Source organism: Ursus arctos, unplaced genomic scaffold (assembly GCF_023065955.2).
Source record: "Ursus arctos isolate Adak ecotype North America unplaced genomic scaffold, UrsArc2.0 scaffold_12, whole genome shotgun sequence".
Taxonomy (NCBI): domain Eukaryota; kingdom Metazoa; phylum Chordata; class Mammalia; order Carnivora; family Ursidae; genus Ursus; species Ursus arctos.
In genome coordinates, this window is record NW_026622786.1 from 68,199,477 (window position 1) to 68,226,110 (window position 26,634).

The window sequence follows — 26,634 nt, forward strand, 5'->3', positions numbered from 1 at the left end:
GCTTGATGCTGAGATGCTGAGTGTAGTTCCTGAGGAAGGAGCCTGGCAGAGCTACTCTAGCTTTTGGTGCTTGCTACCTCTATAATGGCTCTTGCAACACAAATGCTGAACGTTATTTTCGATTTTGCCTTTTTTTGTAAAAGCAAAAATTCTCTTTGGATTTCTTTCAGGTAGTGAAAACAGATTCTAACATAGGTCTTCTGTAAAACTGAAGTGGCCTAATGTGAACTTTTGGAAAGGGGATATCTGTAGTTGGTTTTAGTATGTGTTTTAAGGATTCTTGATGACTTGACAAATATTTGTTGAGCCACTCATTGAATAATAAAATGAATGTTTATCCATGCTTATAATAGTGAAATATTGTAAATTATTAAAATGCCCACTTTTAGAAGTCTGGGTGAATAACGGCACATCTTTAAATTGTAATACTGGGTAGTCACTAAAAAAGAATAAAGAGATCTGAAGTATAATATAGAATAGGGACATGGGAAGAAATCCAAGACAGTCAAATAAAAAATAGCAATTACTAATACAGTTGACCTTTGAACAATGCAGGTGGTGTGGTGCTCAGTCAGAAATCTGCATGTAGCGGTGCCTGTCTGGCTCAGTCGGGATCTCTGGGTCATACGTTCAAGCCCCACATTGGGCGTAGCATTTACTTAAAAAAAAACAACTGCATATAACTTGATTCCCCAAAAACTTATACTAATAGCCTGCCGTTGACCAGAAGCCTTATAGATAACCTGGTTAGTTAACACATATTTTGTATGTTATATGTATTATATACTTTAAATATTCTCACAATATTACAAGTATTCTTCAATAAAGCAAGCTGGAGAAAAAAGTGTTATTAAAATCATAAGGAAGAGTAAATACACTTATAGTACTGTGTTGTATTTATTGACAAAAATTCATGTGTAAGTGGACTTGCACAGTTCAAACCCATGTTGTTCAAGGGTCAACTGTAGTATGTATGGTATGGCCCCATTTTTGTTAGATTGTATAAAATATTTTTGTAGGGGCGCCTGGGTGGCTCAGTCGTTAAGCATCTGCCTTCGGCTCAGGGCGTGATCCTGGTGTTCTGGGATCGAGCCCCACGTCAGGCTTCTCCGCTGGGAGCCTGCTTCTTCCTCTCCCACTCCCCCTGCTTGTGTTCTCTCTCTCGCTGGCCGTCTCTGTCTCTGTCAAATGAATAAATAAAATCTTAAAAAAAAATGTTTTTGTATGCTGAGGAGAAAATTATGGAATTATATACACTAAACCAGAGAGTGGGGTGGTTTTCATTTGTTTTATATATCCCTGTTTTGTTTGAAGTTTTTACCAGGAATATGTATTTCATAATAAAATGTATTTTAAAAATTAAAAATCAGTAACACTAAAAATTAAGCATATTTGCTCCCTAGTTTTTTCTTTTTTTTTAAGATTTAATTTTTTTATTTGAGAGAGAGAGACAGAGTGCATTGGGGGAGTAGGGAGCAGAAGGAGAGGGATAAGCAACCCCCTACCAAGCATGGAGCTCGACGCAGACCTGATCCCAGGACCTTGAGATCACCACCTGAGCCAAAGTCAGATGCTTAACCGACTGAGCCACCCAGGCATCATGCTCCCTAGTTTTCTTCCCAAAATTAGACTGCTTAGATAGTTTATTAACTAGGTTGAGAGATTTATGTAGAGGTGTTAGAATATACTCTTACTATCCTCAGTAAATTTTAATTAAATGGCATTTTTTTGTCCAGGGTTTTTTCAGAATCTGGAAATTTCATTATAGTTCTCTATTCTGTGACACATAAGGATCCTGAATTTTATGAATGCCTCCCCTGTGATGGCAGGTCATCTGACCTTCAGTTCCAGCTACTAACCAGCAAGGAAACCTTACATCTTTTCAAAGTAAGTGATTTGATTACCTAGCACATTAATGACTGTTTAAGGTTACGTGTTGGCAGTTTAAACCCAGTGGTCTTTACCCTTTAAAACAGTAACTCAAACTATTAGGTTTTGTTTATAATTATTACTGAGTATTAACAATACTCATTTGTGGTTAATGTCATTTTGTAAATTTTAGATCCTGTCTCCAGAACCAAATTATAATACAGGATCAGAGCTTTTCCACGGAATAAATTACCCATGTTGTTCTAAAGCCTTTGAAGAGTTTTAAGAATTTATATGTTTGTATCATTTTATGTTATTGAGAGTTAATTTGTGATCTTAGTGTTTTGTTTGCCCTGTTATTTTTTAAATGTGTGGATATAACAAATGGTTTCTCACATTTGAAAGTCAGTGTTCATGTGTAATCCTAGGAATCAGAATAGATTGTTGCTATATCTCATAAAACGCATAAAAATACACAGGTGATAGTCGCAGAAAAAGTAGGTATTTGAAACCGTAAGTGTCATTATGTATAAACATTCAAAGACTACTTTTTAGTAAAATGATTAATTGTCCTATGTCTCAGACTAATAATAAAAAAATTCTCAAGGTGCCTGGCTGGCTCATTTGGAAGAGTGTGTGACTCTTGATCTCGGGGTCCTAAGCTCAAGCCCCATGTTGCATGTAGAGCTTACTTAAAGAAATAAAAGTTTTTTTAAAAATTCTGTATTTTAATTATAAATATAATTATCTTAATTGAGGTCTAATAATTTATTTCCATTCTAGAGACATATATCACTTATTCTTTAGATCACATCCTCAGTTCACAGTTATTATTTTCACTGAATCCCTGGTTATTGAGTGAGTTACATAATACAGGTAATTAAGTTTTCACTTTCATTTATGTAGCAGGGAAATGGGACAGTTTTAAAAAGGTTACATAAAAACAGAACTAACATATGTTTGAGCAATTCCACTTCTGGATATTTATCCAAAGGAAATGCAAACACAATTCAAGCACAGACTTGAAAAGATATTTGTACCCCCGTGTTGACTGCAGCACTGTTTACAATAGCCAAGACATGGAAGCAACCTAAGTATCCTTTGATGGGTGAATGGATAAAGAAAATATGGTATGTATGTGTGTGAGTATACACACACACACACACACACACACAGTGGAATGTTAGTCATAAAAAAGAAGAAATCCTGTCATTTGTAACAACATGGATGAACCTTGAGGGCCTTATGCTAAGTGAAAGAAGTCAGAGAAGGCCAAACACCACATGATCTTACTTATGGGTGAAATCTAAAAAACCCAATCAAACTGAACTCATAGATACAGAAAACAGATTGGTGGAGGGTTGGGGGTGGGCAGGATGGGTGGAGGGAGTCAAAAGGTATAAAATAAGACATGAGGATGTAATGTATAGCATGGTGACCATAATATCTTCGAGAGTTGCTAAGACAGTAGATCTTAACAGTTCTCAACACAAGGAGAAAGAATTATAACTCTGTGTGGTGATGGATGTTAACTAGACTTATTGTGGTGAGCATTTTGCAGTATATACAAACATTGAATCATTATGTTGCATACCTGAAACTAATGTAATGAGATGTGTCATTTATATCTCAATTTTAAAAATGATTTAAAAAAAAGTTACAGCAATGGAAATGTCTCCCTCCTCCCAGTGTTTCTGAGCTACTTTTCATCTAAATAGAATTCTCGTGTGTTTTTATTTAAGTCAGCTCTCAAAGTACAACCTACTTCATTTCAGAATGTTGAACCTTCTGACAAGAATTCAATCCATTTTGAACTGACTGCTGAAAGCCAAAATGCAGAAACAGAGTTTTTCAACAAGGTTTCCAAGAATCTTTCAATTAAAAGGTAAGAGATGTTTATGTTATCATGTATACTTTTTAAATTATATTCACTAGTTTTTGATCGATAATAAAGTAACTCCCTAATCTGTTGAAACTGATTGTTTATCTTAGATACCATAAGATGTCCTTGCTTTACATACATTACTTCATACTCAGATGTTGGATGATTTTTTTTTTTTTTTTTTAAGATTTTATTTGTCAGAGAGAGAGAGCACAAGCAGGGGGATCAGCAGGCAGAGGGAGAAGCAGACTCTCTGCTGAGCAGGGAGCCCTGTGTGGGACTCTATGCCAGGACCCTGGGATCATGCCCTGAGCTGAAGGCAGATGCTTAACTGACTGAGCCACCCAGGCACCCCGTTAGATGATAATTTTAATGAAGTGACAACTTTAATATGGTTGTCATTTGAGTTGCTTTATTACATGGGGGGAAAGTGTCAGGAAATTATCTTGCTTAGGAAGAAACATCTTGTTTTTGTTCAGTTTGCCTTCTGTTCTGTTCTCTTCCTTATAGTTTTAAACCTGGGCCTATCAGAGAAACTCCTGTAAAATATAACTTCTCTACCAAAAAAAGAAAAAGCACTTGGGGATTAATTAAATAATGGCTGTGGCTCTTTGGGTCTGTATATACCTTTTCTGGTAAAAAAAGATATTCCTTTATAGTAGCATTCTCCAGAGAAACAGGAACAGCAGGATGGAAGGGGGAGGAAGGGAAAGATTTGTTTTATGGAATTGGCTCATGCAGTTGTGGCTCAGGTCCTGGTCTCAGGGTTGTGAGAATGAACACAACATCAAGCTCCACACTAGGCATGGAGTCTGCCTAAAATTCTCTTTCTCTCTCACTCTGCCCCATTCCCCTCCCTTTCCCCCATCCCCCAAAAAATATCTTCACAGAAACATCTAGAATAATGATTGACCAAATATCTGGTTACTATGGCCTAGCCAAGTTGACACATAAAATTAACCCTTCAGATCCCTATTCCAGCTTTCTCATTTATTCTACTACATGCCAGATAGTGTGCTAATGGCTGGTGATACGATGGTATTAAAAACAGTTGCAGACATGATTTCTTCCCTCATGGAATTTATAGTACAGTGATGAAGTGTTGAATGTTCTCCATATTATTGTAGAGGTCCACTAATTGAAGTTAATAGTTTGCCAAATATTTTTTTTTTTTTTTAAGATTTTATTTATTTATTTGACAGAGATAGAGACAGCCAGCGAGAGAGGGAACACAAGCAGGGGGAGTGGGAGAGGAAGAAGCAGGCTCATAGCTGAGGAGCCTGATGCGGGGCTCGATCCCATAAGGCTGGGATCACGCCCTGAGCCGAAGGCAGACGCTTAACCGCTGTGCCACCCAGGCGCCCCAGTTTGCCAAATATTTAATAACCTCATTTAAAAGTTACTTTGGGGTGCTGGTTTTGATGCTGTAGGTCTGAAACTATTGTTTTTATAGTAAACTCTGCATCCAACTTGGGGCTCGAACTCAGGACTCTGAGATCAAGAGATGTATGCTGTACTAACTGAGCCAGCCAGGTGCCCCTAAAACTACTGTTATTTTAACTTGCCCTAGTAGTTAATTTGTCCTTTTCTCAACTTTTTGACCATAACCTTAACCTGTCTATGGGCACCTTTAATACTGTCTGTTTAGTTATCTCGCATGAGAAACAGGAGGTACAAGATTCATTGTAGATCATTACAGTTATTGAGAAAATGGCTTGACTTCTTCTTTTTTTTTTTTTTTTAAAGATTTTATTTATTTATTCGACAGAGATAGAGACAGCCAGCGAGAGAGGGAACACAAGCAGGGGGAGTGGGAGAGGAAGAAGCAGGCTCATAGTGGAGGAGCCTGATGTGGGGCTCGATCCCATAACGCCAGGATCACGCCCTGAGCCGAAGGCAGACACCTAACCGCTGTGCCACCCAGGCGCCCCGGCTTGACTTCTTTTGATAGAATTCATTCATCTGTCCTTAACACTTGATTCTATAGGTGGAAATTAACTATGATACAATTTTAAAATAAACGCCAACTATACCTCTATATGTTTATAGAGGGCACAACATAATAGTTGTGAGCTCAGTTTATGGTATAAGACATCTGCATTCAAGTCCTGGCTCTAAACATCATTATTCCATCTGTAAAATGGGAATTATGACTGAATCTGTATTAGTTTCTGGTGTTGCTCTGACAAATTCCCACAAACCTGTTGACTTACAAGCAATACAAATTTATTGTCTTCCAGTTTTGGACGTCGGAAGTCTGAAGTGGTCTGTGAGGCTGAAATCAAAGTGATGATAGGGCTGCGTTCCTTCTGCAAGCTTTCGTATAGAATCCATTTTATTCCCTTTTCCAGCTTCTGGAGGCCGTGTGCATTCCTTTTCTGGTGGCCCCTCACACTGTCCTCAAAGCTGGCTTCTGACTTCTGCTTCTATCCTCACATCTTCTCCAACTCTGACCTTTTTGCCTCCATTTTATAAAGGCCCTTGTGATTACATTGAGCCTACCTGGATAATCTAGGATAATCTCCACATCTCAAGATCCTTAACTTAATCACGTCTGCAAACTCCCTTTTACCAAGTGCAGTAAACATAGTCACAGGTTCTGAGGATTAGAAAGATAACTGAGGTATACTGTCTCCATCTTTGGTCATTTTAAGTTATCCTTGATATAGTTTAGGTCACCAGAAAACTATATTCTTCTAGCTTTTCAGGAATACCTTCACTGTCTTTTTAAGTCTTTATTCAAAATTTTATTGAATATTTATGGAAGAAAAAGTTGGATTAAAGAAACACTTATAATTTCTTTAACATTATTTTTGATAACTGCAAATTTTCAACTCTGATCAAAGCTTTAATAACGATTAGTCATTTTTAGATTTTAATAAAATGTTTGTCTCACCTAAAGAGCTGATGTTCTAATTATACAATATAAAGTTTTTTCTTCTTGCCTTGACTGCTACAAGAGCTCAGAAATGAATTTTACTGCTCAATGTCAGAAATTTTATGTGTGTGTGTGTATATATGTTTGTGCTATCATAAGTAAGCATGTAGCAAATATTAATTCCTGGGACTCCTGGATGGCTCAGTTGGTTAAGTGTCTGCCTTTGACTCAGGTCATGATCCCAGGGTCCTGGGATCAAGCCCTGAGTTGGGTTCCCTGCTCACTGGGGAGTCTGCTGCTCCCTCTCCCTCTTCTTATCCCCCTGCTTGTGCTCTCTCCCTCTCTCTCAAATAAATAAATAAAGTATTTAAAAAATATTAATTCCTTGCCACAAACTTGGGTTCTAAAAATGTAACTTTTTTTCTTTTTAAAAATAATTGAACTTAATTTCTAATTTGACTGCCCAATTTTTATAGAAACCAAATTTCAGTCAATTCAAGATCTGTTTATCTTCTTTTCTGTGAGGTTATATGCAATTTGGAGGAATTAATGCTGTGCCAGTAATAGTAATGTGGGATGACATGATTATCATCCAGCCAAGCTGCCATTTGCTCAGGTGTTTTCATTTGCATCTGGTCTTTGGCAGTAGATTTGTGCGGTCCTCTGCTGTGACCTCCTTACCCTAGTCAGATCACTGGCCCTCTGTCATGTCCATGCTGCGCTGTGGCACAGAGGGTATCCTAATATTCTCCATGTCACTCTTGGCAGCTGGGGAGAACTCTGTGGAGCTCAGTGCAGACCCTCAGTGCAGATGCTTAAACACACCATGCAGATGTTCTGATTGTTTCATTGCAGCACTTTGGCTCAGAAGGAACTCTGTGAGTGTTTGCTTCTCAGACTCATCAGGGTTTAGGGCAGAGGTCTCTCAGACCTTCCATATCTACCTTGGGGTTTCTGTTGGGCTCCTTGCCAGGGAGATAGGGTGTTGGACCCTTTCTTAGGGATTCTGTCAATGTCTGCACTCTTTAAGCTTCCTTCTGGCTTTTCTCTTCCCTGAATTCGTCCTGTTGAGACTTTATCTAGGATGCCAAAAAACCTGATGCATATAGTCTTCCAAATTTTAGTCTTAAACTCTCAGCTTTGGAAACTCCAGCACTCAAAATGTCACTGTCCTATAGGGGCAGGCCCCTGTCACACAGTGACTACAACTGATTGAGTAGAAGGAGGTACCTCAGTTGATGTCTCCGAGTTTCCCAGCACACATATAAGTGTACAGGAAAATATAGTAGTTCCTTATCAAGTTCCCTTTTTAACACAATGAGTGTTTAATGCAGTGAGTATATAGCTTTATCACCAGTTTATAATTTTTTTATGGCAAGCACTATGCCTTATTTATAACTACATTTCTCAGAGTGGTTATTCAGAAGATGCTCAGTAACTGTTGATATTTTGTGACTTTAAGAATAACTGGGTTAAACTTCCCATGATCAGGCAAAGGGAAGTAGTTTATTAAGCATGAATCTGACTGGACCAGCTTTTCTAGGCAGCTAACACTGGCCTGAAAAAATAATCCGTGGTTGTCAGGTACTAAAGTAAATGATCCAGATACTACTGGGGCTTATTAAAACACTTTATTCAGTTTCAAAAAGAAAGAACAAATAAACAAATAGATTACTGAAGACTTTTCTTTACTCCCCTCTATTCTTTAGGTCTTCCCAAAAGTTATCTCCAGGAGAAATGCCAATAAACGATCATGACTCTGGTGTTGAAGATGAAGATTTTTCTCCAAGACCAATTCCTAGTCCTCATCCTGTGAGTCAGAAGGTATCACTGATCTTGTAAAGAACCCACCTATGTGTTTAGAAACCTAAAATCTCTTCATGTTAAAGCATTCAATAATATTACCTGAAATTTATTTAAGTTTTATTCAAAGATATATCTAGGTATATATCTGTATGGCTATATCTATATTATATCTATATATACAGATATAGATATTTTTCACAGGTACATGTAACTATTATATGTTACGTATATAATAATACATATGCATTTGTGTGTACATATTATAATAAGTACATATAATGATTGCTTCCAGAGAAAACTGAGGCACAGATTGGTTAAGTTGCCTGCCAGTATTACACAACTAGTAAGTGGTAAAGCTGGAATTCAGGAGGTTTGGAATTCAGTAAAGCTAGTAATTCAGAAGATTTGGTTTCAGAGCTTGGTGCTTTTAACCCATATAGACTCAACATTCTGTACCATCACCAGAACTTGACATTGTTATCACCAAATCTGAGAAAACATGATACTTGCGTTTGGAGATTGCTAATAACCCCTGTTATAATTTTTTGACTGTAGGCAATCTGTGGGTTATTGTGGAATTGTGCCTTAATTGGAACAATTACTTATTAGAAGGAAAATGAATAGGAAAGATTTTTAAAAATTAATATCAAATTATAAGCAAATTCACCACACGAATATTTAGTTTACTTTTTTCTGCTCTCTTCCACCTCTTAATTGCAAGTATTGGTAAAAAGAATAACAGTGAATAATTTCACTTAGTAGAAAAATATTCTGAAATACTTATTGGAAGATCTTTTGTTACTTAAGATGCAGAAACATTATTTGCTACGAGATCTATTGAAGCATTCTGCCAGTGATACGTTGTTTTGCAGAGAGAGGGTAAAAAAGTCTATTATAAAACAGTTCCTATATTGTGTTATGTGATTTAAGCAACATTAATCAGTGTTCCGATAAAAGTAGTTCCATTGTTAAGTGAGTTTGTTAAGGCAAGGACCTTGTTTACTTTACTGACAATTGTTTTCCTAGTGCTAGCACATAGAAGATGCCCAGAAAATATGTGTCAACTATCTAAAGAATGAACACTTTTTAATGAGTAATTGGATGTAATTTGGAAAATATTAGTCTGAAGAAAGTGCAACATCCTAAAAAATACTTTTCTTCTTTCATGTCTTTCCCATTTATAGGTTTCTAAGATCCAACCATCAGTTCCTGAACTTTCCCTTGTGTTGGATGGCAATTTCATAGAATCAAATCCTCTGCCTAAGCCATTGGAAATGGTGAATAATGAAAATCCTTCTTTGTTGATTAACCACTCTGAACACTTGGAGCCATTACAACCTCAGCTTTACGATGACAAACGCAGCCTAGAAGCTGAAGCTGGAGAGCTTTCCTTGAAAGGGCTACCAAATCAGTTAACCCAGAGCACTGTTCCTTTGAGACACAGCAAAGGAAGACAGCCATCTACCTGTAAGAACGGGAACCCCCATATCAGGAACAGCGTTAAACCATCTTCTCTTAATAGGCCATCTTCTGATACAAATGTACACAAAGAAGAATATCCTGTAAGATCCTCCACATTTAATTCTGAGCAGTCTTCTCATGCCCCACAGTCTCACCCACACAATTTTGTTTTTTCATCCCATAATTCAGGAAGACCAATGGAACTTCAGATACCTACTCCACCACCGCCGTCTTACTGTCCTACAAATGTTTGCAGTTGTTGTCAGCATCATGGCCACGTGCAGTATAGTCCAATAAATTCTTGGCAAGGAATGAATACAGTAGGGTCTGTTCAAGACCTCCCGTCTGAAGCCCTTCATAAGCATTCATTATTTCACCCAGGTGGATGTCCAGCTCTGTACCCGAATGCATTCTGTTCTTCAAGTAGCCCCATAGCCTTGAGACCTCAGGGAAACACAGGTGGTTGCACTCCCCACAGGATTGTAGAACCATCGCCTCTGGCAAGACTGCCTTCACATGTGGACTCACGGAACCCACCACCTTGTGCGGTATGCATGCACACACCCAAGACGGGGTCAGATAACGGAATGATGGGACTGTCTCCGGATGCATATAGGTTCCTCGCAGAACAAGACAGACAGTTGAGACTGCTTCAGGCACAGGTTTGCGAGCTTCCTTAGTTCTTTTAAATTCATGGTATTAATATGGTTTCTTAAAAATAACTGAGAATTCTTTAGTAATTACGTTTTATGCAGTAAAATTGTAGAATATCAAAACTAGAAACAACCTTGGAAACCAAATTCTAGTTCCTGTTGTTTTACAGATAAGTAAAAAGAGGATTAGAGAGAGAAAATAATTTACCCAGGGCGCCTGGGTAGCGCAGTCGTTAAGCGTCTGCCTTCGGCTCAGGGCGTGATCCCGGCGTTCTGGGATCGAGCCCCACATCAGGCTCCTCCACTATGAGCCTGCTTCTTCCTCTCCCACTCCCCCTGCTTGTGTTCCCTCTCTCGCTGGTTGTCTCTCTGTCACATAAATAAAATCTTAAAAAAAAAAAAAAAAAAAAAAGAATTTACCCAATGACACATTGCTAGTTAGGAGTAGAGCCGGGACTAGAAAGTAAGCCTTCTCTTCTCTGCCTTGTGCATATCCTAATCTACAACATAACTACATTTTTCTTTCATTTGTTGCCTCTAACAAAAAGTCTTTGTAGTTTAGTAAACCCTGGTATACAACTCCATCTAAAACCTGCACAATGTATTCTGATGCAGCTCTAATTTGTCAACCCTGTAGTATGATTAGTACTTTTAGCCAGTGTACCTTTAGAGAATAGTTCTAGAACCTCTTCTGTATATCTATACTAGACGTGTTTCACTCATTTTACTATGAAATGCTTCCTTTCTTCAGGCCTTTATGGCAGTTTTTAGTCTTTTAGTTATATGTTACACCATTCAATCTTGTACCTTTTTTTTTTCCCTTTTCTTTTTTTATTTTTTAAAGATTTTATTTATTAATTTTGACATAGAGAGACAGCCAGTGAGAGAGGGAACACAAGCAGAGGGAGTGAGAGAGGAAGAAGCAGGCTCCCAGCGGAGGAGCCTGATGTGGGGCTCGATCCCAGAATGCCGGGATCACGCCCTGAGCCGAAGGCAGACACTTAACGACTGCGCCACCCAGGCACCCCTTTTTTTCCCTTTTCTTACTGGTACCCTTTTTCCACATACCTACCACAAATCCCCTACCTTCTTCCTCCCCCCGGCCCTGCTCCCCAGTATGAATGAAAACAACCCGAAATGTATTCTTCCATATTTTGTCCATGATCCTGTAACTATGCCAAATATATGTATAATGGACATTATATACATGTATGATTTTTTAGAAATCTTTGTTTTATAAAACTGGAGTCATAGTGTTTGCATTTTGCAAAAACAAAAAAAGATAATTTGAAACTTCTGCATAGGAGTGCCTGAGTGGCTCGGTCAGTTAACCTGCGTCTGCCTTTAGTTCAGGTCATGATCCCAGGGTCCTAAGTTCAAGCCCCATGGTGGACTCCCTGTTCAGCAGGGAATCTGCTTCTCCCTCTACCCTTGTTTGTGCGCTTCTGCTCTCTCTCCCTCTCCCAAATAAATAAATAAATAAATAAAATCTTTAAAAAACAAAAATTTTAAGGACCACTTTTGCTTAAAAATGCTGTAGATAGGACACCTGAGAAAAATGTAGTTTCATTGTTTCTTAGACCTAGTAAATTCTTTGAAATTGTAAAATGTAAGTTTGATTTTTATAAATCCTTAAAAATATTTGGCACACATTTTAATGTAACTAAACATTTCACATTGAAAAGATATAGTTCTCATTTATTTCTTGTTTTTAAAAAAAGACAATCTAAAAAGACCTTTTAAATAGAAATCTTAGTTACTTGGGATTAAAATGTAAATATAGACTAATGAGTACATTATCTAAATCATTATACTTGGAGAATACAAGAAATGATGTAGGAAATGCTTTTATGATAAATACACATACTATTTTGCTCATGTGAATTTTTTTAACATTATTTTAGGTTCCACTTTATTTACATATAAAAAATCTTAACACATTTTATATATAAGTATATATAGAACTATCTTATTCTGTAGGATTTTGTTAAAATGATGTATAACAAATTTTCTAATTAGTCTCCTGTTCCAGTCTGAAGTTTCTGCTATTGCAGACAGTGCAGCAGTCAACATCCTTGCACTTGGCATTTCCCTGCATGTGTGCATATATCTCTGTAGCATAGATACCTAGAAGTAAAATTGTGAAGTCGAAGAGAACACAGACATTTTAAATGTTCAAAGACAGCCAAACTTGTTCCTGTCCTAAGGGAGACTTGTTTCAAGTCTCATTTTGGTGTAGTGGTGAAGGGATTGGGATCTGGCACCGGTCTCCTTGGGTTCTAGTCCAGTTTCAGTGTAACATAAATTAATGCAATCTTGGGCAAATTACTTCACTTCTCAGACTTTAGTTTTCTCATTCACAAAATAAGAATGTACATCAGTGTATGGAGTTCTAAGGATTGAATGAGTTACTAGGGAAAGGTGGCTTAGAATAGTGCCTGGCATATAGTTAGTGCTCAGTACATGTTAACTATTACTATTTTCATTATCATTATTATTTCAGTTAATGACATCACTTCTCATCCTGTTGCTCAGGCAAAAATCCTGGGTGTCAGAAGCCCTGGTTTTACTTTCTAGATGTATCTTGAACTTAACTGTTCCTTAACCATCTTGCCTGCTGCCTCCCTAGTTGAAACCATCTTCTTCTCTTATCCAACCATGCTACTTCCAGTACTGTCCCTATTTTTCCTTGGACAAAGTTGGAAGTTTTCCAATGATTGTATTCTCCAAGTAAAAGTTGGAAACATGACAGCCATCTTCTTAAAGCTCAAGTCAGATCATAGGGCTTCTCTCTCAGTGGTTTTCCTTTGCAATTAGAAAATCTAGATCCTTTGCGCTGGCCCTTGAAACCGTGTCGTTCGGCTCTGTGTGCCTCTTCTAGCTCATCTCTTGCTCCTGTCTTCCATGTTCACTACACTTCAGTTGCAGGATGTGCTTTTTGTTCTTCAAAAACATGAGCTTGTTTGTTTCCACTTTAGGTTCTTGACCTTGCCGCTCTGCCCAAACCTTGTAATGACTCACTCCTTCTCAGCAGTCAGGTCTTAATTATGAGTTTTTGGTTTTTGTCTCTAGGGAGCTCTGGGGAGAGAACTTACAAGATTCATCACTGTATTTTTTTAGCACCTTGAATAGTACTTCACTTATAATAGTTACCTTATACATATTTTGTAACTTGAATGAGTGAGAATGGCCACCCAGAAAGGTTGTACCAATTTAATACTCCAAAGTTGTTTTTCCACATCTCCAGTATTGTGCATATCAAACTATTAAAATTAGTATCAGACTTATAAAAAGACAGTTTTAATTTGCACTGTATTATTGTAATCAAGATTGATCATTTTGGGGCGCCTGGGTAGCGCAGTCGTTAAAGCGTCTGCCTTCGGCTCAGGGCGTGATCCCGGCGTTCCGGGATCGAGTCCCACGTCGGGCTCCTCTGCTGGGAGCCTCCTTCTTCCTCTCTCACTCGCCTGCTGTGTTCCCTCCCTCGCTGGCTGTCTCTCTGTCACATAAATAAATAAAATCTTTAAAAAAAAAAAAAAAAAGATTGATCATTTTATTATTTATTGGCCATTCATATTTTGTGTGAAGTCTGTCATTTACCCATTTTGGGTCCTTTTCTAATTAATTTGTGAGAGCTCATTATATATTAGGAAATTGGTTTTTTATCATATATGTGTGGTAAGCATTTCTTACAGTTGTCTTTAATGTTTTTTGTTTTAACCATTTGTTTTGTGCAGAATATTCCAATTTAGATATAATTAGGTCATTTTCTTTCTGGGTGTTAATTATGTTTAGAAAAGCTTTCTTCCTCAAGATTATAAAAAATTTATTCCTCATCTTCCCTCCCCCTTCAGGATTTGTTGCTTTATTTTGATATATGAGATAAGAGGTTTTTCCTTTTTAATCCTCAGATAACTGGCCTCATATATTTATTGAATAATGTATCTTTTTCTTAATGATTTGGAAATATTTTTTTATGGTGTAACGGAAGTATCATGTGTTTGCATCTATTTCTGTACTGTATTCTCCACTGACTTGCCTATCTGTTCTAGCACCAGTACCATTCAGTTAGCTTTATTGAGTGTTTCCTGTGTGATCTCTCTAAACTTCACTCTTCTCATCTGCAAATTGGAAGCAGTGATTGGTATTATATGTAGATTTGATGGTTAAATGAGTTTATGTGTATGTGTGTGTGTATCTGTATGTATATGTGTATATATAAAGTAGTTAGTGTAGGTCCTGGCTATCTTAAACACTCAAAAAGTTACAATTATTTTGTCTCTTAATCCTTACAACTACTTTAGTTTTAAGTGATATTGAGGCTCATAGTGGTTAAGTAGTTCCTCCTAAAAGGTAGCAGAGTAGGATTTAAACTTATATCCTCATGACACCAAAGTCCACATTATAAACCACTGTAAGTACATATGCCATTTTGTATTATTAACACAAGTTATATTTCTACTGATCTTAATAATTTGTTGATAATTTATATTTTCCTGTATTAGTAAAGGTAATTTGCTGAAATTAATGACATGAATTGAACACAATAGTATAATTTTTTTTAAGATTTTATTTATTTGTCAGAGAGAGAGCGAGCGCACAAGTAGGGGGAGTGGCAGGCAGGGGGAGAAGCAGGCTCCCTGCTGAGCAATGAGCCCGATGAGGGACTTGATCCCAGGGCACTGGGATCATGAACTGAGCCAAAGGCAGGCGCTTAGCCAACTGAGCCACCCAGGCATCCCCACAATAGTATAATTTATAGGGAAATAGAAAATCACAGCGTTTAAAAAGGGAGGCTTTTCCATGCGTAAGTATATACCCAAGAAAAATGAAAAAATATGCTCACATAAAAACTTGTACAAAAATGTTCATAGCAACATTATCTATAACAGCCAAAAGTGAAAACAGTCCAATGTCCATCAACTGATGAATGGGTAAACACAATGTGACATATCCATACACTGGGATATTATTCAACCATAAAGTACTGATAGGTACAACACGGATGTGCTTTGAAAATGTTATGCTGAGTGAAAGAAAAAAGATGCAAGGCCACATATTGTGTGGTTTCATTTATGTAAAATGTCCAGAATAGGGAAATCTGTAAAGACAGAAAGTAGATTAGTGGTTGCCAGAGGCTGAGTGTGGGCAATGGAGAGTGACCAGTAGTGGGTATAGGTTTTTTCAGGGGATTAATGAAAAGGTTCTAGAATTAGATGGTGGTGATGGTTACAAACTTTGTAGCAAATTTACTAAAAACCACTTACTTGTATACTTTGAAGGGATGAATTTTATGGTATGTGAGTTTTATTTTAGTTTTAAAAGGAACAGGGGAAACTTTTGGTGTTTGAACCTCAGCTTTGCTACTTGTTAGTTACATGACCTGGGCAAGTAACTTTAATTTCTCAAGTTTTTTTTATCTGTGAAGTGTGTTTAATAGTAGTATATTCTTTATGGGGTGGATTGTAATAATCATACATAAAAGCTCTTACTACAGTGTCTTGTAAAACAGGAAGCACTCAGTGTTTGCTACTGTTATTAATAATTCCAGTTTTAGCATGGCCAAATATGGGCTATTCTGATTAACCTTTATAAGAAGAACCTGTGTAAAAATGTTCACTATATGGTAAGGAGTTAGAATATAGCTCTTATCTTAATTTTGATTTGTAAGTGGACTAGGAATGAAATACTGATTTGAAGTGTTAACATTCAGGCTTTTTTACACAAGTGTCAATTTATGAATGCCAGTTTAGATATCTTTATGTTTTCACTTTTAAATTTGCACTTAGCCATGGGGCACCTGGCTGGCTCAGTCAGTAGAACATGCAACTCTTGATCTCTGGGTTCTAAGTTAGAGCCCCAGGTCAGGCATAGAGTTTACTTTTTAAAAAAATAAATAAAATTCATACTTAGCCTGCTTAAGTGCTTTTTAATAATGAAGGATGGTGATTTCTGCATTGAATAAGTTTTATGGTGTGATCTAACTGAATTGTGAGAAAATAGAGTTAAAAGTCAGTTATTTATAATTGGGGCACTTCGTAATTTTTTAAACTCTTCCGCCAGTTTGGTTGATTACTTCGCTGCCAGTTTAAAATATGTTTTTAATTGATACAGATTCAGCGTTTATTGGAAGCACAGTCTCTGCAGCCCTGTTCCCCTAAGACAGCCTCTGCTGAGGACACGGTGCAAGCTGCAAGACAAATGGAGCTGGTTTCCATGGAAGCACAGTCTTCCCCTGGCTTGCACATGAGAAAAAGTGTAAGCATTGCTGTGAGCACAGGTAGTTTCATTTTTTTTTTTTATTTGTAAGGAATTAAAAAAAATGCTATTCATATCACTTTTAAAAATTTTACATTGAAATTGGTGCATGGTAGAAACAGAACCAAAGCCAAGGTGAAGAGAGTATCACTTATTTAAGCCTTTGTATAATTTTACCCTTTATGAAAGAGAGCTATATCTGAACACAAATGGGAGACCACATGACATAATGCATTATTTTTGCTTCTTTCCTAGACTGGACCCAATTCTTATAACAAAAATCATCTGTGGTTTGAGGGATCAGGGAAGGTTTGTTTCATCTATGCCGTGTATTGATTCTGGGCCTTGAAGGGTACATAGGGTTTTAGTAGGTGGAATGGAGAGATGGCAGAGCAGGATGGGTAGAAAAAATAGTAGGAGCACAGTGAGAAAACACAGGGCTCTGAATTGTCTAGTACTGACCTATTTTATGGAGAACCTTTATTACATCTTTCAAAAACGAATGTCTCCTTTATTCAGTAAGCAACATTGAAGGCCTTTTTGAAAAATCAACTAATAATGTAAATGACATATATTTGGTTACATGTTTGCTCACTACCAGACCATGAGATCTTCAAGAATGTCCCCAAGATCTAGCAAGATGCCTAGTACATAGGGTGGTGGTGTTAAGAATGAAGAGAAAGAGTTGTGTAGGGTGTTGATAAGATTTGGTAACTAATTGGATGTGGCAATTGGAAGAGGTAGGATGCTAACGTTACTGGTTTGGATCCTGGAACAGAAGAAGGACCTTAGTGGAAAAATCAGTGAAATCCAAATAAAATCTGGAGATTTAGTTAATTGTAATGCACTAATATTGGTTTCTTGATTTTGAAAAATGTGCCATGGTAATGTAAGATGTTAACTTCAGGTCAAACTGGTGAGGAGTATACAGGAACTCTGTATTATCTTCTCTATAAATCTAGAATTATTCTAATATTGAAAGTTTACTAAAAATGAAAATAAAAGTTACTCCAGGATTTTCAGCTTAGATGACCTAGGGAAGGCAAGTTAGAGAAGCAAAAGGGAGAGGATGAGTTCAGTCTAAATATCTTGTGTTTTGAGCCACTTTGGGAAATGAAGATGGTGATACCCAAACATTTGAGGAGTGGAGATTGGTTGATGACCTAAGACTTATAAAAGGAACAGATGAAGATTTGAGACTGGAGAATAAAGATTTGAGAGGGAGAAAAAGAAGGAAGGCAGATTTCTATATTCTATCTCTGAACCCATTTTTTAACTGTCCATGTAGAGGGGAACGAGGAGGGAGGGGAGAAGAGCCTCATGTACATTTTTAAGTCAGATATTACTGAGTATTAGTCAAGATTCTTTGGCTGCAAGTAATGTAAACCACTTTGAAATAATTTAAGTAAGGAAGGGGAATTTACCGGAAGGATATGAGGTGGTTTCATGAAAACCAAAGCCAAGAGTGGGGCTGACTTCAGGAAAAAACTAGAACTAGAAACTGGAATACCATTAGGACTATCCAACTATATGGCTCTTTTACTCAATTTTTCTACTCGTTTTTTCTGGCTCACCCAAAGTTTCAAAGTGTATGTGTTACACAGTTTTAGCCATGTACACAAACCAGGTTACTGTCCTTTAGTCTTTTTTCAAATTCAGAGAACCTGAATGGCCTAGTTTGGATTAGGGTTTAATCCCTGGTTCAGTGGTAAGAGGGTTGAGAAGCATGTAATAGGGACACACCTGCTGGAGTCTCACCTTCGTTAATTGTGGGGGTGACAGTTCCCAGAGGAAGTTTGTGTGTGTCGTAGAGGGTTAGTGGACAAGGAGCTGTGGGTATTGTGAGCTAACCAAACATACATAACAAGCACACCAAAAAAGTGCAGTTTCCTCCTATAAAAGCTATACTTTTACTGTATTACAGTTGCTTCTCATCTGTATCTGCTCCTAGACTATAAGCTTTTAGGATTTTGAACACTGCCTTATTCCATGATTGTATCTCATTAGCTAATATGATGCCTAAATCATAATGTGTGCTGAATAAAAGATAATTGAATGAAGTCATTTACATGTTTAAGCTTATATTCTGAAATTATTTTGAAACCTCATAGATTCATATTCAGTTATTCAACTTGGATAACCTGGGGTAGTTATTACTTACATGCAGAAAAAAGCATTATTACTAATTGTTAGAACTAAATGGCTTTTAAAAGCATGTTTATTCTACAATGATACTTAATTTCCTGAAGGTATGTATTGGTAAATAGTCCAGAAGATTAGCAGCACTTATGTAGCTTTTTCATAATTGTTCGTTCGCTCTTTCTTTTCTTTTTTTCTTTTTTCTTTTCTTTCTTTTTTAAGATTTTTTTTTTTTTTAAAGATTTTATTTATTCAACAGAGATAAAGACAGCCAGCGAGAGAGGGAACACAAGCAGGGGGAGTGGGGGAGGAAGAAGCAGGCTCACAGCGGAGGAGCCTGATGTGGGGCTCAATCCCATAACGCCGGGATCACGCCCTGAGCCGAAGGCAGACGCTTAACCGTTGTGCCACCCAGGCGCCCCTCTTTTTTAAGATTTATTTATTTGAAAGAGAGAGAGCATGTGCATGTGAGCTTTGGGGGGAGGGGCAGAGGGAGAGAGAGTCTCAAGCTGACTTCTCTTTGAGTACGGTGCCTGTCATGGGGCTCCATCTCATGACCCTGAGATCATGACCTGAGCTAAAACCAAGAGTTGGATGCTTAACTGACTGAGCCAGCCAAGGACCCCAAACATTTGATTTTTAAATACTTGCCTGATGTTACGTATGTCTGATATGTCCTTGAGTATTCTCATAAATATTATATTTAAAGATAGAAATCAGAGAGCCTAGGGACTAGTTATTTTATATGTTTTCCCTTGTTTTTCAGAACAGTTTTCTGTACACACACATACACCCTAAATTGTATTCAGAATCTTTATATGTGAAATACATCATTTGAGAGCCACACTTCTTGAAGAGACAGGGCCCAGAATGTCCCTTGTTCCCTTTGTCCCCCGTTGTTTTTTGTTGTTTTTCTTTTTTAAGTAGGCTCCATGCCCAGTGTGGAACGCAGTGTGCTTGAACTCACGACCCTGAGATCAATATCTGAGCTGAAACCAAGAGTCAGACACTTAACCAACTGAACCATCCAGGCGCCCCCCCCCCCCACTTTGTACACCAGTTTTCTGGCTTTTCACCTTAACCTTTTATGGCATTTCTGAGAGGATATAATCTGAAAACATTTCTAGGTAATTGTGCTACAAAAATACAGTTAGTCTTACTTAGAGGTTTGTCAGAGGATTATTTTTATAGTAGTATATTTGTTTCAGTATCTGGTTAATCATTTAATCTCCAGGTGCCAGCTTGTTTTGGAATGTAGCCGGAGATGATCAAAAGCCTGAATCTCAGCTGAGGCAAGATGATACCAAGATTTCCAGTGAGGACATGAATTTTTCTGTTGATATTAATAATGAAGTCACAAGTCCTCCAGGTAGCGCTTCTTCATTAAAAGCAGTTGATATTCCCAGCTTTGAAGAAAGCAACATTGCTGTGGAAGAATTTAATCAGCCACTTTCTGTATCCAAGTAAGATGTCTTTGATTCTGCATTGATCCTCCTTTTTTTCTTTTTAAATTCTAATATTCTTTTGGTGTTTTAACTCAGAAACTGTTTTGTGAATAGTATTTTCGGTAGTGTCTTTTCTGATATGGTTCTTATGTAAATAAGAATTCTGGCCCTTCTAGAACTGTTCCCAGATGTCAGTCATTGGATGTGTTACAGTCTAGCTGAATCAGAACATCTGAAGAAAATTTCAGACGTACATGAGTTTAGGCTTCACCGTAGAGATTCTGATAACTAGGCCCCAGGTGGAAATGGGGCCCTGAATTTTGTAAATTTTTAAGGATTCTGCATGTTGCGAGTATGTATATAAATATATATATATAAGAATTTATTTCTGAGATTTACTTCAAAGTAACCTGGTGAGAAAAAAAATAGCTTGTGGAAGATGAAATGGCTAGGGGTGTAATTGGAGTAAGATTGATTTTAAGTAGGTAATTTTTCAAAAAAAGATTTATTCATTTATTTTAGAGAGTGCATATGAGCAGGGTGGGTGGGGGAGGCTTGGGGCAGAGAGAGAGAGGGAGAGAGAGAACCCCAAGCAGACTCTGTGCTGAGTGTGGAGTCCTACATGGGGCTCCATTCCAGGACCCTGAAATCATGACCTGAGCCGAAATCCAGAGTCAGCTGCTCAACTGACTGAGCCACCCAGGTGCCCACTGGAAGTAGGTAATTGTTAAAACTGTGTATAATGGTTTGTTAGACTATTCTCTCCTGTGTTTGAAATTTTTCATGAAGTTTTTATTATTATTATTAAGCAAGGATTTCAAAGTAATTTAGATCCTCAGGAAATTAGGAAAGAAATTCAAATATCTTTGAGCTTCTGATAAGTGCTGCCACAGAACTAGGCCCTAGAGATTGAGCAGTAGGTTAGGAAAAGTTGCTAACTTCATGGAATTTCCATGACTTGCAGAGACAAACAGTAACCATATAAGTAACAAATAATTTAATTTCATATAATGACAACTGCTCTGAAAAAAATAAACCAGGGTGATCAAGTGGGGTGTACCTAGGGTGGTGGCATGGGAGTGAGGGATATATTAAGTAGGGGATGGTAAAGGAAGCCTTCCCTGAGGTGGTAACATTTGAGCAGTGAGTAGAATGATGAGAAGGAGCCAGCTCTGAGAACACATGAAGAGTGCTCCTGGTAGAAGAAATGGCAGGTGTAGACCCTGAGGTGTGCAGGAGCTTGACAGCTCAGGAAACAATTAGGAAAGCCATTGTGGCTAGACACAGTGACGGAGAGGGAGGGGTGAAGGGAGGAGAGGGGAGAGAGAGAGCAAAGTGCTCAAGAGAGCGTGCTTATAGGAAATGGGGTCAAGGATATAGGCAGGAGCCAAATTATGTGGGGGCTTTGTAGGATGTAAAAAGGAGCTTTGAATTTATTCTGTGCTCATTAAATCCAGGGAGGATTTTAGACAAAAGAGTGGTATGATCTGATGTTTCGTTTTTTAAATAGCTGTTCTGTGGCAAATGAACTGAAGGAGTTTAGAGTGGAAGTAGGGAACTGGTTAGTATAGTAAAAGCCAATCCAAGTGAGATGAAGGAGCTTGGACTTGTGGAAGTGCTAGAAGGAATCAGATGCAGAATAAATAAATGAGAAGGTAGAGGAATGATGTAGGCGTAAAACACCATGTATAATAGTTAAAAGAGGTGAATTTGGTGGTGGGGTGACATGGGGCAGACAACTGATTATTTTTGTAAGTTATAAGCCCTGTGATAATATTTGACCTTTTTTTTTTTTCACTTGATACTTTTTAGGTACATTTTATTTTTACTTATTTTTTAATTTAAATTTTAGGTAGTTAACATACAATGCAATATTGGTTTCTGAAGTAGAATTCAGTGATTCATCACTTATATATAACACCCAGTGCTCATCACAAGTGCCCTCCTTAATACCCATCTAGTCCATCCCCCACCCAACTCCCTCCATCAACCCTTGCTTTGTTCTGTGTTGTTAAGGGTCCCTTATGGCTTGTTTCCTTCTCTCCTTTTTTTCTTTTCCCCCTTTCCATATATTCATCTGTTTTCTTTCTTAAATTCCACATATGAGTGAGATCATATGGTATTTGTCTTTCTCTCACTGACTTATTTTACTACCATAATACAATCTAGCTCCATCTATGTTGTTGTAAATGGCAAGATTTCATTCTTTTTGATGGCTGAGTAATATTCCTGTGTGTGTGTGTGTGTGTGTGTGTGTGTGTGCGCGCGCGCGCGTGCGTGCACCTACGCACACACCACATCTTTATCCATTCATCAGTCAATATCCATAGCTTGGCTGTTGTTGATAATGCTGCTGTAAACATTGGGGTGCATGTACCCCTTCAAATCTTATTTTTGTATCCTTTGGGTGAATACCTAGTAATGTAATTGTTCAATCGTAGGGTAGCTCTCTTTTTAACATTTTGAAGAACCTCCATACTGTTCTCCAGAGCGGCTGCAGCAGTTTGCATGCCCACCAACAGTGCAAGAGGGTTCCCCTTTCTCCGCATCCTCGCCAACACCTGTTGTTTCTTGTGTTATTAATTTTAGCCACTCTGGCAGGTGTGAGCTGGTATCTTATCCTGGTTTTGATTTGTATTTCCCTGATGATGAGTATTATCACTGAGCATCTTTTCATGTGTCTTTAGCCGTCTGGATGTCTTCTTTGGAACCATGTCAATTCATGTCTTCTGCCCATTCTGGGTCATTTATTTTTGGGTGTTGAGTTTGATAAGTTCTTTATAGATTTTGGATACTAACGCTATCAGATATGGCATCTGCAAGTATCTTCTCCCACTCCGTAGGCTGCCTTTTAGTTTTGTTGACTGTTTCCTTGGCTGTGCAGAAGCTCTTTATCTTGATGACGTCCCAATAGGTCCTTTTTGCTTTTGTTTCCCTTGCCTGTGATGGCGTGTCTATTAAGTTGCTATGGCTGATGTCAAAGAGGTTGCTGCCTGTGTTCTCCTCTAGGATTTTGAGGGTTTCCTATCTCACATTTAGGTCTTTCATCCATCTTGAATTTATTTTTTGTGTATGGTGTAAGAAGGTGGTCCAGTTTCATTCTTCTGCAAGTTGCCATCCAGTTTTCTCAGCACCATTCATCAAAGAGACTGTCTTTTTCCTACTGGATAGTCTTTCCTGCTTTTTCAGAGCTTAGTTGACCATATAGTTGTGGGTCCATTTCTGGGTTCTCTGTTCTGTTCCATTGAGCTATGTGTCTCTTTTTGTGCCAGTACCATACTGTCTTGATGATTACAGGTTTGTTAATAGAGCTTGAAGTCTGGAATCGTGATGCCTCCAGTTCTGTTTTTCTTTTTCAGAATTGCTTTGGCTATTCATGGTCTGTTGTGATTCCATACAGATTTTAGGATTACTTGGTCTAGCTCTGTGAAAAATACTGGTGGTATTTTGATGGAGATTAAATTAAATGTGTAGATTGCTCTGGGTAGTATAGACATTTTAACAGTGTTTGTTCTTCCAATCCATGAGCATGGAATGCTTTTCTATTTCTTTGTGTCCTCTAATATTTGTCATTTTAAATTATTCTGATTATCATAATGATTAAAACAATAAACATGTTCCTCCAGAAAACTAGAAACATTTATCTCCTTTGCTCAGTATGTATATGTTTTAATCATATAATTAAATTCTCGTAGTATGTACCACAATGTATTAAAAGAGGTATGTAAATATGTCTCCCCCGTTAAATTGAATTCCTATAGGACAGGGATCATATTCATTTCTGTATTTTTTTTTTAAAGATTTTATTTATTTGAGCAAGAGAAAGTGAGAGAGCAGGAGCGGAGGGGGAATCAGAGTCCCTGCTGAGCAGGGAGCCCAAGGCTGGGCTCTATCCCAGGACTCCGAGATCATGACCTGAGCTGAACTCAGACACTTTACTGACTGAGCCACCCAGGCGCCCCAATTTCTATATCTTTAGAACTTGACCCAGTGTATGGTCCCCATATTACCTATTTTGTATGGGTTCAATTGATAGGAAGAGCAATTTAAGGTGAGTCCCAGGATAAGTCCACATTTTATTTGGAATAATTTTAGAAACAGAAAAAGGGTGCCTGGCTGGCTCAGTCGGAAGAGCATGTTACTCTTGACCTCAGGGTCGTGAATTTGAGCCCCACGTTGGGTGTAGAGATAACTTAAATAAATAAAACAACTTAAAAAATATCTGAGAACAAAGAGGAACTAACTATGGTTATCCTTATTTATCCTCCTTGACTTCTGTAAACTGCAGACTTCTTTCTAGAATTATGGGGGTTTTCTCCTGAAATAGTTTCTAAGTCAGAACTTAAACTATCTCCAAACCATTGTGGTTTTTAACTTAAGAAACCTATCTGAGTTAATTGGTAGAAGGTAGTTAATTGCTTTTTCAGGGCAGCTAATCAGCTCTATTGATTCCAACACATAACTAGATGTAAATCTGATCTTCAGCATAATGTATTGATTTGGATTAAATACGACTTCATTGTTTTCTGTAGTGGTTTTAGTGATTCTATAGGATTCTTCCCAAATATGTGTTCTGATTCATGCTGTGCTTCCCACTGCTAAGTGTTCATACATGGCACCTAGCCACCTGGGTTCCTGTCCCCCTTGGATAGTCTTCCTAAATCTTTTTTCGGATGTTAAAGCAGTCTGTGAGGGATAAATTTATTTGCCTCAAAGCATAATTGGTAACTGAAAGCTTTTTCCCAGTGAAGAGCAGTGGTATGTGGTATTTATAGAGACTTTCATTTGAAAAAAATCCTATTTTTCTTTAGAAGTCATACTTCAGACATACCTACTAATACTTGTCATATTAGAATCATCTTTTAAAATTTTGTTTCGAGGTGCCTGGCCGGCTTAGTTGGTAGAGCATTGACTCTTGATCTCAGGGTTGTAAGTTCAAGCCCCACATTGGGTGTAGAGATTACTTAAGAATAGGATCTTTTAAAAATATATATAAATAAAATAAAATTTTGTTTTAATCTTAAATCTTTTGAGGTTAAAGTCTTTAATGTTTTGGTTCTTTTATTTTTCTTTTGTTTTTGCTTACTAGGTGAAACAACGAAACAGGTATTTAAAAAAAAATTTTTTTTTTTTAAAGATTTTATTTATTTGACAGAGACAGCCAGCGAGAGAGGGAACACAAGCAGGGGGAGTGAGAGAGGAAGAAGCAGGCCCCTAGCGGAGAAGCCTGATGTGGGGCTCGATCCCAGAATGCTGGGATCACGCCCTGAGCCAAAGGCAGACGCTTAACGACTGCGCCACCCAGGCACCCTGGTATTTTAAAATTCTTGAAAATGCAGTGTAGCTGAGTGATTATGATTAAGATGATGGGCTCAGGTGCCAGACTGCCTGGATTTGAATCACAGCACTGTGAACATAGGCAGGTTTCATAATTTATGGATGACTTGGTTTTCTCATCTGTAAATGGAGACAATAAAAGCACCTATCTCAGGATTGTTGTAAGGGTTAAATAAGTTAATATATGTAAAGCACTTAGTTCCTAATTACTGTTATCATTTAGCTAAAGATGGAGTGAGGCAGGGGCGCCTGGGTGGCACAGCGGTTAAGCGTGTGCCTTCGGCTCAGGGCGTGATCCCGGCGTTGTGGGATCGAGCCCCACATCAGGCTCCTCTGCTATGAGCCTGCTTCTTCCTCTCCCACTTCCCCTGCTTGTGTTCCCTCTCTCTCTGGCTGTCTCTATCTCTGTCAAATAAATAAATAAAATCTTTAAAAAAAAAACGTAAAGATGGAGTAAGGCAAACTCAGTAACTGACACGACTTATTTATTTATTTATTTGTGGGGGGGGGGACTCTCCTTAAAAACAAAGTGCTTTGCAAATGTTTGGATGATAAATATCCTGCTTAGTACAAGTAATTTCCCAAAAAGCCATAAAATCTCTATAAAGACTAGATTTCTGCTTCTCTGAGGGTTTTGATGATTTCATTAAAGTGAAATTAGTTAACATGGTTGAAGATAAAGGTTCAATTTGATGTTTGGGGAACAAAGGGAAAGCAAAGGGAAAGCCAAATTGGCTACCAAATTTTGGAGAGCTTTGGTTGGTAGAATAAGGAATTGTGTTTGTTTTAATAAATCATTCAAGGTTTTTGTTTGTTTTGTTGTTTTGGTAAAAAATACATAACTTAGGGGCGCCTGGGTGGCGCAGTCGTTAAGCGTCTGCCTTCGGCTCAGGGCGTGATCCCAGA

At 37.9% G+C, this 26,634-nt stretch overlaps 1 protein-coding gene across 3 annotated transcripts in view; it reads left to right on the plus strand.

Annotated features, from left to right (window-relative positions):
• The window catches only part of STIL (STIL centriolar assembly protein), a 68,528-nt gene that overhangs the window by 18,285 nt on the left and 23,609 nt on the right, over positions 1-26,634 (plus strand). For 2 of the 3 annotated variants that reach the window (XM_057310658.1, XM_026498158.4), the window contains exons 9-14: positions 1,737-1,887; positions 3,645-3,754; positions 8,339-8,453; positions 9,620-10,558; positions 16,664-16,829; positions 20,181-20,409. In XM_057310658.1, the coding sequence (XP_057166641.1) occupies positions 1,737-1,887; positions 3,645-3,754; positions 8,339-8,453; positions 9,620-10,558; positions 16,664-16,829; positions 20,181-20,409 (1,710 nt within the window). The remainder of the gene's footprint in view (positions 1-1,736; positions 1,888-3,644; positions 3,755-8,338; positions 8,454-9,619; positions 10,559-16,663; positions 16,830-20,180; positions 20,410-26,634) is intronic. The other variant, XM_048220558.2, reaches the window with a different exon arrangement.